Genomic DNA, 16,650 nt, shown 5'->3' with positions numbered 1-16,650 from the left:
CCTGACACTGTCCCACATGAGCATGAGCATTGACTAATATAGCACTCCTGAATGCAAATCATTTCAGCATTGCTCATACTGGTGCTAGAACGAAAATTGTGTGCATGCATCATGATTTGGGTATATAGATCACCTGTGATGGCTTAACAAAATCTTTCTGTATTCAGGTCAGCACTGTTTGTGTCAGAGAAACTTAAAACAAAAAAATAATGGAATCCATAAAAGTCAGTTAGCACTGTACACTTTTATGAGATACTTAATATGCTTTGATGTAGCTGTTGTTTTTGCTTTATTTAAGCATTCCACAATCGCAAATATAGAATCTGCTGGCTAAATACTTAGTGTTTTGCAAATTGTATTACTGTGTCTACTATTGGCATTTACAAACTACTCTCAGATAATCATGAATCAAGGATTTTTTTATTTTTTATTTTTTTTTAGGTTGTCTTTCCCCTATATCAACTTTACGGACAAGATTGCTAGCAATAATAAAGTAATAGCAATTATTATTATTATTATTATTATGTTCGCCATTTATATAGCACCATCAGATTCCGTAGCGCTTTACAATATTATGAGAGGGGGGATTTAACTATAAATAGGACAATTACAAGAAAACTTACAGGAACGATAGGTTGAAGAGGGCCCTGTTCAATCGAGCTTACAGACTATACAATTTACCAAAATCCTACCATTTTAATATTTTTCAACAACAGTAACCATTAATGGATCTGTGAAAAGATGCCACATTCCTTATCTTAACCAGTCAAGTTTCAGTGATCACAATCCTCCCAAAGAAGGGTTATTTGCACATAAATGGGACCTTAAAAGACTTAACACTGTGAATTATGGATTGTTATTACTAGTCTTATGATTCCGGATAAAAGTCAAAAAACATATTGATCGTTTACTGAAAGTTCCCCTTTCACACTCTTGATAGCAATTCCATTTGTCTATTGATTGAATTACTTATGTGAGAATATCGTCTGACGCTTCTCATCTAATTAATTCTGAACAGATTTGTGAAAAATTGATGATACAGAAACAAAACACCTGATGTAGCGATAGCTGGCCTGAAGGGTCAGATGAGGGAACCAGATCATTGTCAAACCATTTAAAAACAGTGGTGAGTGAAACGCCACACATTCCTTGCACCATTGCAACTACAGCTTAATGTAGTGGTTATGTTGCTTTAAGAGGATGATTGCTATAACAGAACTTGGAGGGACACTCCACTGTCCAAAGAGAAAATGATAAATGAAAACATGCATGTATTTAAAGTAGATTTTTTTTTTTTAAATTATTTATATTCTCTAAAAACAGCTTGCAGAAGCTGCAGATCTCTTTTCTGCACTCTTAGCAAGCCCTCTTCTTCTAACCCTGCCCAGACTTACTGTGGCTGTCCAATCACAGACTTCCCAGTGCAGCTTAATGAGAAGTCTTTGCAAGGCATGTGTTCTGAGCACCTTAGCTCCACTGAGTTAAACACCCAGAAAGTAAAAGGACTGATTATCTGATTGACTGTCAAGAAAGTGTAGCAAAGTTAATTTATAAAAGTGCCAAATTCTATTGAAATCTGTACTTTTTGTAAAATTAAAAGAGGAGGGCACACTCTTCACACATAAAGCACTACAGCGAGCTGTAGTGATTTAGGGGTTTGGTGTCATCCTTTAACAAAGTAAAAATTATTTTTGGTGTAAGCATATAATTATGAGTTGGCTTTTAACACAAGGGCAAACTTCGTCTTGGTCATTCATTAGTTACAATTTAACAGGAACACATTTCCTATCACAAACATTGTATTCATACACCAGGCACATGGTGTCTCTCATGGAACACATACATTATTTATTATAATACAATACAAATGCTGCAACATCCATCACATACTCTGCATTCCTGTCATTTGTATGAGATGAGGAACTGATCATGATATATGATCATATGATGGAGCACCCCATACTGTGTCATGATCAAATTCATGAACAGGCTGCTATTGATCAGCCTAACAGACATAAGTGATACAATGCAGTGGGACACACTGAATAAATATTAGGCACAAATGAAACACTGCAGTTAAAAAATGCACACAGAGTAAAATATAAAGTATCTTTGCATTGTAGAAGACAGAGGCTGTGTATATTCTCATATCTTCCACACATTGCTGACTCCATAAAAACGTTTGTAGGTTCTGATGAGGTACATAAACAGCAGGTTTTGCATGCCATGAAGTCACTCAAACAATGCAACCTGCTTAGTCCATGTTCCAGAGTTCCATTTATTATTATGTTTTTATTTATATAGCGCCAACAAATTCCGCAGCGCTTTACAGTGGGTGGATGAACAAACAGGTAGTTGTAACCAGAAAAGTTGGACACACAGGAACAGGGTTTTTAATGATTTTTTTGAAGGACTGGAGGCTGGGTGAGCATCTAATGAAGGAGGGAAGTGAGTTCCACGGGAACAGTGCAGCCCTCGAGAAGTCTTGAAGGCGAGCATCAGAGGTGGGAGTACGGACAAAAGATAGACGTAAGTCTTCAGCAGAGCGTAAGGGCCTAGACGGTGCTAGCGATCCTGCAGAGCCGGCAGGGGAGTGCAAGGCATGGTTCCCGGTGCTATGATCATAGCACCAGGGAAATATCTTGTGGCTCCCCTGTGTGCCCATCGCAGCACCCTGGCACCACTGGACTTGCCAAACTGTGTGCCAGGACTTGACTTGAGGATTGGACATACCCGTAGGCCGATTGGTGGGGATTTGCGAGGTTACTAATGCATTTCTTCTTTGGTTGGTCAAGGCTTATTTTTCTTTTGTTGCAATATAAAAGTGCTAAAAGAGAAATACACAATATTAGCCGTGCCTATTATGAAACCATTACTTTACGTTATGAAAATTATATATTTTAAAATCCTGCAATTATATGTAGGTTGTGCACTGGTGTAACAATTAATTTAATTGTATATACCTGAAGCCCAGGTATATAGAGTGCATTGAACGTTGTCTTCTTCAAGCTTTAGGAGAACATTGTGTATATACACTTTTGAGTCCCAAGTGATTTGATCATTTACGGCGAGATGTTCTTTTGTTATCCTGTAGAACTAATCTTATGAATATTGGTAGAATGTAGTTTCTTCTGTCAGTCTTGTGAACCAGCCTAACATGCCCTATTTTACATAAGCTAATCATCATTAAGTAAAGAAAATTTCAAACTTACAATTATTACTTTTCATGATGACTATCAATGTGTATATTTCAATCTGTGTTAGCATTTATAGTAATATATACATATTCATTTTTAAGGTTATTCACTAAAGTACATTGGTATTAAATATTTATTTATATATTTTTGATAACCGGATATTCTATCCTTGTTAATTTAACAATCTTAACTGAACTATTAAGTTATATTTTAACCCCTTAAGGACCAAACTTCTGGAATAAAAGGGAATCATGACGTGTCACACATGTCATGTGTCCTTAAGGGGTTAAAGATAGGACACTCTCCCCTTTTTCGTTTGTAGAGAATTTTCCAGTTTCGTCTATTCTGGACTTAAGTTTTAAATTCACTTTGCATTCTCACTATTCTCACCCCAATAGTGTCTGCAGTTTAACATGTCATTGTTGTGTCCATAGCTCCCCCCCCTGCCTTTGCTTTGATCATCACCATGATAAATACATTTGATATTGTATTTTGCTTGCAAGTCCTTTTTAGTAAGAGCAATTCCACGCACAATAACACTTTGGTAAACTGCAAAAATGACCTCGAAATATACATTTTGGTCAGAATGAAATAATTTAAGAAACAAATAGGATAAAGACTTCATTCCCTTAAAGGGACTCTATAGTCACCATATAAAAGCAAGAAAGACAGGTCCCCCAGCCTTCCTTCTTGCTTTTATATGTACTTTCATTCATTAAAAAAAAAATTTGAGGTGTTTTTCTATTAAAAACTTACCTCCGTTCCAGTGCCGAGCTCCCCGCTAGGCCGCGCCCCCTTTTTCGTCAAAATGACGAAATCGCGGGGCCCAATGGGACGGCTTCGCGCTGCACCAATCGCGTTCTTCATAGAGCGGCATTGAATACCGCCCTATGAAGAACCTGAGCGCTTTACCGCGCATGTGCGCGGAATGCGCGTTCGCGAGCTGAGCTGTCTGACTGACAGCTCAGCTCGCTTTCTAAAATAAGCAATAAGGGGGGGGGGGGGCTGTCCCCCCCGGCCCCCACCCCTGTGCGGCGGGTGGGGGCCCTAAAATTATCAATGAGGGGGGGGGGACCTACTGCCCCCCCCCCCGGCCCCCACCCCTGTGCGGCGGGTGGGGGCCCTAAAATTCTCAATGAGGGGGGGACCTACTGCCCCCCCCGGCCCCCACCCCAGAGCGGCGGGTGGGGGCCCTAAAATTATCAATGAGGGGGGGACCTACTGTCCCCCCCCCGGCCCCCACCCCTGTGCGGCGGGTGGGGGCCCTAAAATTATCAATAAGGGGGGGACCTACTGTCCCCCCCGGCCCCCACCCCTGTGCGGCGGGTGGGGACCCTAAAATTATCAATAAGGGGGGGGACCTACTGTCCCCGCCCGGCCCCGACCCCTGTGCGGCGGGTGGGGGCCCTAAAATTATCAATGAGGGGGGGGACCTACTGTCCCCCCCCCGGCTCCCACCCCTGAGCGGCGGGTGGGGGCCCTAAAATTATCAATAAGGGGGGGACCTACTGTCCCCCCCCGGCCCCCACCCCTGTGCGGCGGGTGGGGGCCCTAAAATTATCGATAAGGGGGGGGACCTACTGTCCCCACCCCTGTGCGGCGGGTGGGGGCCCTAAAATTCTCAATGAGGGGGGGGGACCTACTGCCCCCCCCGGCCCCCACCCCAGAGCGGCGGGTGGGGGCCCTAAAATTATCAATGAGGGGGGGACCTACTGTCCCCCCCCCCGGCCCCCACCCCTGTGCGGCGGGTGGGGGCCCTAAAATTATCAATAAGGGGGGGACCTACTGTCCCCCCCCCGGCCCCCAACCCTGTGCGCGGGTGGGGGCCCTAAAATTATCAATAAGGGGGGGACCTACTGTCCCCCCCCCCGGCCCCCACCCCTGTGCGGCGGGTGGGGGCCCTAAAATTATCAATAAGGGGGGGACCTACTGTCCCCCCCCGGCCCCCACCCCTGTCCGGCCCCCCCCTTCAACCACTATTGTGGACAGTAAGCGTCCCTGTGGGTTCGGGCTTCAGCTGTCAGCTGAAGCCACGCCCACAGCAGTGCTGACAGGCTATCAGCACACAAAGCGCGTTCACAGAATGCATCGGACGAGAGGCCTTTTTAGGGCCTCTGAACTCGGAAGTCCCTCTGGTGGCCGTCTGACTGCAACAAGAGGTGTTCCAAGCTTCCAATGTAAACACTGCATTTCCTCAGAAAATACAGTGCTTACAAGAAAAAGGCTCCGGGTAGCTGTAGCACTCACCTGAACAACCTCATTAAGCTGAAGTTGTTCAGGTGACACTAGTGTCCCTTTAACTATCATCTTCCAAATTTTGAATAGGACTCTCTTAGAAAAGGGTGTGTAGCAGGCCATTGCAATACCTTTAGAAATTAATGATTCATCAGATATATGTATGTTAACCCCGGAGACCCTTGGATACCATTTATCACAAAATAAAATCTGGCGGGCATTAACCCCTTGTCTCCTGTGTCCATGCAGTACATGAGAGAAGGTACCTTTTCCATACTCTTTTGGTGTGATATCAAACTTGGTATCGACATTGCTGTTTATCTATGTCTATATCTGCTTATGTTTAACTTCTCGACGTTTATATCCCTGACCTATAGTGTATTATTGTCACAGCTGACCCAATGACTCTTTGGGTTAATAAAAGGAGATAATTTAAACCGTGGCTTTTTTGTGTGTATAAATAGTTTCACTTCTGTTCAGTCTTTTTTTTTTCATTTTCTTCTTCGTTCTTATATTTTTCTTCTCTTTAGCAGTTTATTATCCTTTTCACATGCAATAAACCTTGAATCCCCCGGTGTGACAACAAATAAGAACCAATTGCTACATCTTCTCTGCCCATGTTAATTTTCATACATGTTTGAATTGTACTTGGTATTTTTTAACTTGGGTTTGGAAACCTTTAAACTAACCTGGGTATTCAAAGTTCTAAGAAAATAAAAATCTCTGCTACAAAGAAAGTCTAGCTAAGTCACCCATTCACAAAGAGGAAAACCTGCTTTATGATTCTGAAAAAGAGACTTTATTAAATCCGTTGGCTCATTCTCCCAACTGATGCTTTAAAGCCGCACTTCTCAAATGCCCCAGGAATTACCAGAGTCAAGGATTTCTCCATATTTCCACATGAATGGAACTGGGTAATCCCTAAACTAAGGCCATTCATAAAACCAGTGCTTTAAAACATGTGCCGAGATCGAAAGAAGCTCAGTCACAAGATAAGTTCACAACATACTATACCTGTCTGACTGTAAAAACCCTTCATCAATGCTTACAGTGCCTGATTACTGTGCCTGTAATTCCAAATGGTCAGTGCTGTGGGCATTTGACTTTCTGGTCAATACATGGTGTATTTGGAAACTGAAAGTGTAAATGGAGCTTGGATTCTAAAGTTCTTTAGTGGAATGTTTTCACTTGCATCCCATTACTGCATCCATCCTCTTCATTAACACTGCTAGCTTTTAATCTGCTTCTCTAGTGATTGCATGCATCAGCTTGCTTTTGACATTTTTTTATTTTGCACATTTTTTTTCCTTCACGCATGGATATAATATTTCATGGATAAGTCGTTTGATAATTATTGAAATTTAAATCCCTGTGGCAGGTCATGATGACCCCGAATATGCAAGGTATAATCATGGCCATAGGTAAATCCAGGAATGTGTATGACAGGTGTGGGCCTGAAGCAGGGTTTTTCAAGGTACAATTAACAATTCTTTTAAAATATATATATTATTATTTTAGTAATCTGTTAATGTAGTGTCCATTATATGTTGTATATAAAAAAAATAGACAATTTAGCATTATTCACAGTGTGATGGAATAATTTAAATGTAATTATTCATTTAAAATAAAAAATGTAAAGTATCCTTCTTTTATAACATTGCTTTGTGTGAATACATGCACCATGCACATTAACTCTAGAAATAATTTGCATATAGTAATGTTACAGTGGGGCACAGAGAGATGACTTTTTTTTCTCTTATATATATTTGTTTCCAAACTTGGTGTAGGCATGATTTAAAATATCACATTGCTCTGCATTCACACAGTTCACTTGTGTTGCTTTATTATGCACAGGGCAAAGTAAATATGATTACAGACCAGTTCAAATGAAAACACGATCTTGTAAATAAAATGAACAAAGGCTGTGCTCTCAAGTGTATATTGATGTTTTAAAGGGAGGGGAATATTACTAAATAAGCCTAACTTGGAACATGCTGAGATTCAAACCGTGTCAGGTGAGAGATCATCCACCAGTGTAGTGGTTATGGTGCACAAGCGTTTCTAAGTGCCTTACCGCTTTATTTGGGGGGGGACGAGTTCAGTTTGACAAAACAAGGGCTGTCATCTACATATAGAAAACACCAATTTTTTTCACACATTGCATTTCTTTCACACTCACAATATCAATGTCAAAATCATCCAGTCTAGACAGCAGTGGTAGACTGAGAGTGCTGAGCGAACATTCCTCCAGTGCACTTAGCCTAGCACTGCCCAATTGACATTGACAATGTGGTAGTGTAAAGGATGTATTACCAATGTAGCTGAGGCGTTGATGGGCTCTGGGTGTTTGTTTATTTTTCTTTCTTTTATTTTCTTTTCTTCTTTTAAAGCTGCCCACAGACAGTTTGACCGTAAAGAAAACACAACACAGCACCCACAAATGATTTGCATCATAACCACTACATTGAGCAGTCATGTTTATGGTGCATAAAGTAGCTCTTTATGGCTTGCACTTCCCTTCTTCCCTCCAAACCAACCACATCCTTTCTTCATGTTGATAAACCGCCAAAGAATGGGTTCTAAAAAGGTCCAACGTTCTCACATAGGTTACAGCAACATATATTCCTAATATACAACTAAATTACATTGAATTATGTCATTTTTATTATACTTTGCACTTTATACTGTTTAATTGGTTCTGCATTCTTCTTCAGTTAGCATATTTTGCTGTACAAGTCATATATGGCTCATACATTTGTCCTTCTGTTGAATATGGATAAATCCATTGATGTTATTGGCATTTTTATTATAACAGATCTCTGCCTCTTGCCAGATATTGCCATGTTTCCATGAGAAAAGAAGGGACTGGCTGCACTCACCTAAACATGCATAAATAGGGTGCTGCTGAGAGCCAGTAAGAGTACAATAAAAAAGAAAATCTACTAAACAGCAACTTTGGTGCTGACAGATTTTGTTAGTTTTTTAAAAATACCTAATCTAGGCAAAAAATAATGGGGGTTTAGTTACATCATATGATCATACATTGCATAAGCATGCCACAACGTCAATGTACCCCATGACCTGCCAGAGATTGGGTACATTGACATTGTGGCAGGCTTATGCAATGTATGATCATATGATGTAACTAAAGTCCCATTATTTTTTGCCTAGATTACTATGTTTCCAGTCTGCTTCATCTAACCTAAACAGCACCAAACATCCAATTTCAGAATATATGTCGGACTAGGCATATATGTCGGACTTCACGTATTTGTATACACAACAATATACAGCCATACATCTATATGTACAATAAAAAAATAAAAAAAAACGGCTTATAAATACAGGTATGGATAAGCGCTAGATAATAAGTGGTGAATAAATTAGGCAGCAAGCCTTGTGAAACATGGGAACTCCCTTTAACCCCTACATAACAAACGTAAACACAACTGAAAATGATGAAGAAGAAACAAGTCCAACTGGATAATGTCCACAATTTTCAATGTCCAGTAATCTTTCACAATGAAATCGGTTTCACTCCACACGTACATACAAAAAATAAATAAATAAAAGACAGTGGTGTAGATTCCAACAACTAAGCACCATATGCATGACATAATATACATACCCACTTATGTTTAGCAGAGCTTTTAATCAGCTATGATGTTAAAAGCATGCAGTATACACAGTCCAGTGATGGATTTATGCCCTTGATAGGTGGCAGTATCTGTGACCAATGGTGCATGTATTGGTATGAAAATAAATTTTACAAATGGTGTATTACACTCGCAACGAAGTAGCTTTCCTCATAAGCTCGATGTGCCAGGCAAATGGTGGTATTGACCCCCATATACGAGTAACTTGTGACTCTCTAAAGTTCTCAGTATTAGGCTGATTGATTGACAACACTGGTTCTACTCCTGTCTTATCTCACAGTCTGTCTTCCCAAATGTCACACTTTCAAAAACTGTATGTTTTTCCAGATGTATAGTCTGTACATGGCTACCATTCTACCCTAACTTGTACTATATTTTTTTTGTAACTTTACTCCTTGTATTTTATACTACAAGCATTGATTTGTACACGTCTTATTTCATGTTTATAAAGTGAGGAAACAAAACTCAGTTCTTTTAATGCCTCTCCAGGCTATTTATTGGACAGTTGATCATAACTGTCTAACGGGTGTTATATGGACCCACAAAAACACCAACTAACACAGTACTTATTTTTATTTATAGAGTGAGCGTAAGATCATTTATTATCCCCATGTCTATCTCTCAACAATTGGAACTTGTCAATCCACAAATTCTATGCCATATTAATGAACTGCAGATGTGTTTGTTTACTGACAACTCCATTTTTATGCTCTTAGGTGAAATAATATATTTGTTTTAAATGGTTTTTTTTTTTTTTTTTAGAAAAATCTGTGCATTATTTTTTTTTAGTCTTGATTGTTTTCCTATTTTCTTTTTGCTATTTTTTTTTCCTCAGGCCATCAAAACGGAATATGCTCGACTCTTAAAACTAGCACAAGAAGATACTCCTCCAGAGACTGATTACCGCTTGCAACATGCAATAGTTTACTTCATCCAGGGCCAGGCACCAAAGAAAATAATTGAAAGGACGTTGCTTGAACAATTTGCTGATCGTAATTTAAGCTTTGATGAAAGGTAATAAACTATTATTTTGTTGCAAAAAGTATACTCCGATTTTAAGTGTGTTGTTTTTTTTGTGTCTATTTGGTTTTTATTTTTACAGCAGTGGCATTCCGTATTTAGCATGTTGTGAAGCTACTCCACATCCTTATTTGATCTTGTCTGCCTTTAATAATACAATGAAGCATTGTTATTGCATAAGCATGCAGCTGTCAATGCAAGTCCTTTTTCAAAGGTATAGCTATGGGAAAGATAACGTTATTAAGGGAGATTGGCCTTCCCATAGTTACGTGAGCTGCAAAGTTTGAATAATGGATTAATAAAAGTAGGTTATCTTAATTAATGCTACGGTTTTTAGCTTTGCTAATGCGCACTGTCTGATATAATGAAATTCTGAGCCTTCACATTATACAGTCACAGTGTGGAGGTATCTTGTGTATCCGTATGATTTGCATGTTCAAAGACGGATCTTCAATGTTGGATTGACCATAACAAATAAAACAATATGCTGTATTTAAAAATAAAAATAAAAAAAATGTGTTATGCTTACCTCTCAGCTGTAAATACCTCCCCTTTACAAAATTTGAATTCTAACAGGCTAGTTTAATGGGTGGCTGCAATTATCAGGTTTCTTCTTAAATTCTCTATGAATGGAGTAATTGGAGGTATCAGAAGATGGATATATGGAAAGTGAACTTACACTAATGGGAAAAAAGATATTTATTGAAGCCTACCATAAAGTTTTATTTGCCTTTACCGAGGCTCTGTGTCCATTTTGAAATATTTTTTTCAAACAGGTGCTAAGAATTGCCTTTTTGTAGTTGGTTATGCCTTAATACAAAGAAGCTTATCCAATACCAGGGCTTACAATGTTATAAGATGACAAGTGGAATTTGAGCCAGGGTGAGCTACCTTCAGTGTGGGCTAAAACAATCATGGCTGCATACCACCTGCAGCCATTTTGAATTCACTGCAGCAAGCATGGGCTCTGTATTCGAAGTGCTGCAAATCCAAATGGAGTTGTGCTTCAGTGTGTTCTAAACACAGCTCCTATGGGCTTAATGTCTGGTGATGTGTGATCCCAATCACAGGTCCACGTGGCTCCTGTAGACAACTGGATACCAAGAATGAGTCTAATAAGAGTATGCGTGTACCTTATGAAGAATTAGAGAAAAGATACAAGATGAAGGGGGCACTTTTAGAGAACAGGACTCTAATAGGGCCACCGGGAGAAGTTATATGGATGAAAAGAGAAAAGGCCCTGGGGGAGAAGTGACCTGGAATAGAAGAGGAAAGGTCATGGGTGATGTGGATGAGAAGAGGAAGGACCATGGTGAGAGGTGACATGGATGAGCAGAGAAAAGAACATGGGGTAGTGACAAGAATGAGGAATGGATGGGTGACATGGAAAAGGAGAAGGGCAATGGAGAGAGATTTATCCATAGTACTGGATTGGAGTAGATCAAAGAAAGCAATTTGTTTCTGAAATATTCTTCATACAAATGCAAATAAATTTATGACATAAGGCTGTGTAAGCGACTTCACAAAAGTTGCTTGTATTTGCTTAGGATGTAAAGTGGAAGAAATTCAATAATTTCTAAATATGGAAGGAGGGCCACTACGTTAGCAGATTGTTTAGGGTTTGCCTCTCTCAAGCATTGTTATTTTTTTGTTTGTTTTTTTGGGGGGGGGGGGGAGCTGTGCCTTTCACAAACGGTTCACCCTAAATTTTTACTCACTGATCAATGAAGACTCCAACATTCAGTTATTTACACACCTCTAGACAGATGTGGAGGGCATTTTAAAAGCAAGATGAAAACCTTACAAAGCACTAAAGACAGGAGACATTTGCAGAGAAAACAACCTCAAAAATTTTAATGATTTTGCAAAGTGTGATATCAATTGATATCAGTTTACACTATGTTGAAGTGCCATAGCAAAAAAAGAAAAATCTTTGTTGTATCACTAGATTACATTCAAGGGTCTATCAATGCACCTTAACCACTGTCTTGCTGATGTATGGTGCTTTTAGGCAGTGTGGGCGCTTGCCCTCTGTTCTTGCCCATTCTGTTTTTGAGTGGTTTGATCAAAACCAATGAAGCCCACACGCCCCAACTCAGAGGACGGTCATTGAAAACAGTTTGATTGAGAACAGAGACCAGCAGCTTAATAGCCCTATAATCACTATACCAACATGTAGTAATTATGGTGCTTAGTCTGACTTTTTATGGACTTAACTTCTGTCAAAGAAGCAAAGTGTATTCCATTCTGAATGCAGTGAAAGTGTCTTGTATCTTTGTTGTTATTATTACTCATACAATTACATGCATATACAAAGTATTTAACCAGGAAAGGCACTTTCTGGTTTTCAAGTACATCCTGGGGATGTTACCTTAGCTCAACATCCAGGGGTTGTTACTACTGACAGATGAGGCAGGAGGTATAAACTTCAGCTTAAGAGTGACCTTAGTCAATCAGCAGCAATTTAATAACTCCGCACACTTTGAAAAGTCACAGACTGAGGTATCATTTTGTGTTTTTGCAGATGTCGAAATATTATGAAAGTTGCTCAAGCAAAACTTGAAATGATCAAACCAGATGAAGTAAACATGGAAGAGTACAAGGTTAGTTTGTAAAAAAGTTTTTTTATTAGCATTGCTGATGTCTTTAACTCTGCTACAGTGTTCTTCAAACCCCCATTCCTGTGAACTTTGTTGGTTTTTGGCCTGTAGGTTCTAGGTCTCAGTTCTTTGCCGGACGTCTAGATTAAACCTTTTCCTGAAAATGGTCCCAAAAGTGTAATGTATAGATTTGCAAATGTATTTGTAGTCCTCCAAAAGTTTTTTTTACTAAATTCTATCCGGAAAGACCTGTTTTTTTCTCAAATGGCTCAACACAAATTTGCACCATACCCAGAGCAATGAACGGTAGTTGTTATGGTGCTTAAGAGTGCTACAGTAAAGGCTAAAGGATATGTTATCTAAACAATGAATTTACTTTCTTAAAAAAACATGTTTCCATGTGTGCTGCTTTGTCCGAATTTTTTGAAGTTCCATTGACCTTTTTCTATTCACTGTATAAGAAGAACACCCCTAAAAGAGGAAGCTCTATATTGTTTTTGTTTTTCTTTCTTCTGCTCAAGTCAGTCCATTTTTAGATGTATTATTGTCAAAAGGATAATCTGTTTTATCTTGCACGTTGTTTTACTTGCTCACATTATTTTTTTGTTTTTTTAGAGGTGGCACAGGGATTACAGGCTCTTCAGAGAAACAACAATGTTAATCTTGATTGGCCTGGAACTGTTTCATAGTAAGAAGTAAGTTCTTATCCATCCCCCTTCACCAACAAAACCCATATGAATCATACTAGTTCTGAATAGCACAGCTTAGGAGATGATGGATCAATAAACCAAATCTGGCTAAATTATTACTATCGATGTATATGCATATTTATATACAGACTATATGGCCAAAAATATGTGGTCACCCCTACTAATTACTGAGTTCAGTTGTTTCAGCATCACCTATTCCTATCTGGTGCATAAAATCCAGCTGAAGCAACATTTGCACAATAATTTTCCGTCGTGTACATCATGAAATGGGTTTCCATGGCGAACAGTTGTACACAAACCTCACATTAACATGCTCAATATCAAGGTTCGGATGGAGTTTTATAAAGTACTCCTCCACTGGTGCTGTTGGTCAAGGTTCGAGCTAGGACCCTTTGTTTCACTGAAGGTTAATCTTAGATCAGATTAAAATAAGCCAGGTAAATGCTTTCAAATTAGCGCAAACAGTTTAGTAAAGGTCCTTTCCTGTTTCAGGATAACTGTTCCCTTGTGCACAATGGGAGGTCCATGATGATTTGGTTTGAGCTTTATGTGGAGGAACTCAAGTGGCTTGCACTGAGCCCTGACCTCAACCACAGTGAACACTAGGTGGGAATTAGAAAGCTGATTGAGACTCAGACCTTCCCATTCCAACAGCATTGCCTGGACTCACACATTTTCTTTAGGCTGAATGGGCACATACACAATCCAAAATCACGTTTAAAGCCTTCCCATAAGAAATGCATCTGTTACAATTGCAAGGAACCGGTCAACTCTATATTAATGCCCATGGTTTTGGAATGGGATATCCAACAAACTCATATAAGTGTGATGGGCTAGTGTGTCCAGTCTTGTGACCATCCAGTGTTTATTTACATACTGTAAATTATTGTTCTTGGTATTTTAAACTGACACAAAGTGGAGAGCACTAATTGGAGTTAGAAGAGAAATAGGATTGCCGAAAACTATATTGGCTTAATTAGAAGATTAAACATCCTAGACATATAAGCTGGTTGAATATCATGAGCACTGTAGTTACATATATCTATCTCTGAAGTGTAAAACTTGGTCCTTGCTGTTGTAGCACAACAATTACAATGAGCGGTGAAGATTACCAATATTATCCTTGTTTATTATCTTTTCTTTTAGTTTTGTTGAAGCCTTACTGTACTTAATTTACGGCTATCAGTATAACAAAGAATTGCTTTCACAAGGCCTCTACAAAGGACACGATGAGGAGTTGATATCCCATTACCGCAGGGAGTGTTTTCTAGTAAGTAAATGCTACAACAATAAGGTTTCAGTGCATTGTGTTTTAATATGTATATGATTAAACAAAGTTTATATTCATTTAAATAACTCCTTAAGGATCAGTGCTGGTTTGTGTTGTAATAATCCAGTCTTTTGGAACAGTTTTCTGAAATAGAATACTGCACCCGCTTAACATCATGGCTTTACATAGCTATACTGTAAATAAGATGTTTTTTGCTTGCTTAACGTTTTTAGGGGCCAGATTGTTAAAGTGGCACTGTCATGCCGAAGTTACCTTTCTTTAATCGATTCCTCTTCTCTCCCTCTGTCATGATCTGTTTATTTCTTCCCATCTGCTCTAGTTTGCTTTAAAACACAAGACAAAGTAGGGACTACTTTGTCTTATGGAGGTTTCCTACGCTTAACCAGCAGGAGAACAAAGTGTGCTTCATTTCCGGTGGTCAAAGCAATTTTCCCACAATTCTTACCTTTCCTGCGTGATGCTTCCTGTCAGTATTCCCAAACGTCCTGTCACTTAGACAGAACGCCGGCGAAACTACAGAATTTTGTCCTAACAGAATGAGAACAGTTTGTTTATTCATGTTAGGACGCAATTCGGGACTTTATTCTGTTAGGAATTTCATTCTAATGAATGAAATTCCGATTCGTGCCGCGGCTGCATCTTGCAGCCGCTTAGTAGATAACTCCCTAATTACCATGGTATTAGGGAACTATCTACCAAAAGACTGAAAGATGTAAATTGGTCTTTCAGCCAAATTTACTAATACTAAAAGATTACTTAGTATTGGTACATTCTGCCCCTACTCGCAGTGTGGCTGCTCACTGTTATAAAAACAGAACCATAGTATCCCACCTCCCGAGCCCCCACCTGTGCCACTCGAGTGGGGGCTGTTTAACTGAATGGACAACCTATTGCCCCCACCACTTAGCGGCATGGGGAGGACCTATCCTCCTTCATAGCAACACTCTGATTGTCTGCTTTCAATCAACCAATCACAGTGTTATGAGTCAAATTACACAGCATGGGAAGAACTTTCCCACGCTGTGTAAAATGACACAGAGCACTCTTGATTGTTTGTTTGGATTTCAAGCCAACCAATCAGAGTCCTGTGACAGTTAAATGTAGAGACTTACCTATCAGTCTCTTCATTTACCAGTCAAAGCACTCTGATTGATTGGCCTAAACCAAGCAATAAGAGCGCTCTGAGCCTAATTGCAGGGAGTGTAAACACTTTATAAGCCTTTCCCCGCCCTGCGGAGCTCAGTCTGTGTGGTGCCCTCCATGGGTGAAGATACATTACTTTTTTTTTTTAGGCGTCTTTTTTTTTATTTATTTTTATTTTTTGGGGCGCTTGGGTTTTTAATTTTATTTTCATAGTTCGAGTATTATGGATTTTATTTTTCCTTTTTTGGGGCTGAAAAAAGAAGACATCAAATGGTAAGTTATTTTTTACTTACAGGGATTTAGTTTTATTTTTATGTTTCCCCCTCACTATTTTTAGGGTGAGGGGGTTGGTAGGTCTTTATTAAAACTTTAGGCTGGGGAGGCGACAAGGTGCTTGGGGACCCCCACCCACCATTTTCATTTAATAGGTCCCCCCTCCCTTATTGTTATTTAGGGCCCCCACCCACCGCTCGGGGGCCCTATGTCCCCCGTTTACTTTTACAGCCCCCACTATGCTCATGGGGGGACTTAGGAAGTGAATTTCTATTCATTTATTAGTATTTCTGACGTATGAATGAAAAGATGAAATTCCTGTTCGCATGCCTAAGTGTTTAACTGGGCATGCATGGGAAATTCACAGCGCTATCTAGTGTGGGCAGATGACGCAATTAGATGTAGTGGAGTCGGGAGGGGGGTGTTAAAAAAAAAAATAAATGGATTTGCCCATGACAGTGCCGTTTTAACCCCTTAAGGACACATGACGTGTGACATGTCATGATTCCATTTTATTCCAGAAGT

At 39.6% G+C, this 16,650-nt stretch overlaps 1 protein-coding gene across 9 annotated transcripts in view; it reads left to right on the top strand.

Annotated features, from left to right (window-relative positions):
- The window catches only part of USP25 (ubiquitin specific peptidase 25), a 96,495-nt gene that overhangs the window by 77,314 nt on the left and 2,531 nt on the right, over window positions 1–16,650 (top strand). For 7 of the 9 annotated variants that reach the window (XM_063448463.1, XM_063448436.1, XM_063448427.1 and 4 more), the window contains 5 exons: window positions 6,811–6,906; window positions 9,924–10,102; window positions 12,633–12,711; window positions 13,324–13,403; window positions 14,565–14,688. In XM_063448463.1, coding sequence (XP_063304533.1) covers window positions 6,811–6,906; window positions 9,924–10,102; window positions 12,633–12,711; window positions 13,324–13,403; window positions 14,565–14,688 — 558 coding nt within the window. The remainder of the gene's footprint in view (window positions 1–6,810; window positions 6,907–9,923; window positions 10,103–12,632; window positions 12,712–13,323; window positions 13,404–14,564; window positions 14,689–16,650) is intronic. The other 2 variants (XM_063448481.1, XM_063448490.1) reach the window with 1 other exon arrangement.

This window comes from Pelobates fuscus, chromosome 1, assembly GCF_036172605.1.
Source record: "Pelobates fuscus isolate aPelFus1 chromosome 1, aPelFus1.pri, whole genome shotgun sequence".
Taxonomy (NCBI): domain Eukaryota; kingdom Metazoa; phylum Chordata; class Amphibia; order Anura; family Pelobatidae; genus Pelobates; species Pelobates fuscus.
Note: the sequence above shows the minus strand (reverse complement) of the source record. Positions and strands in the feature narration are given on the sequence as shown.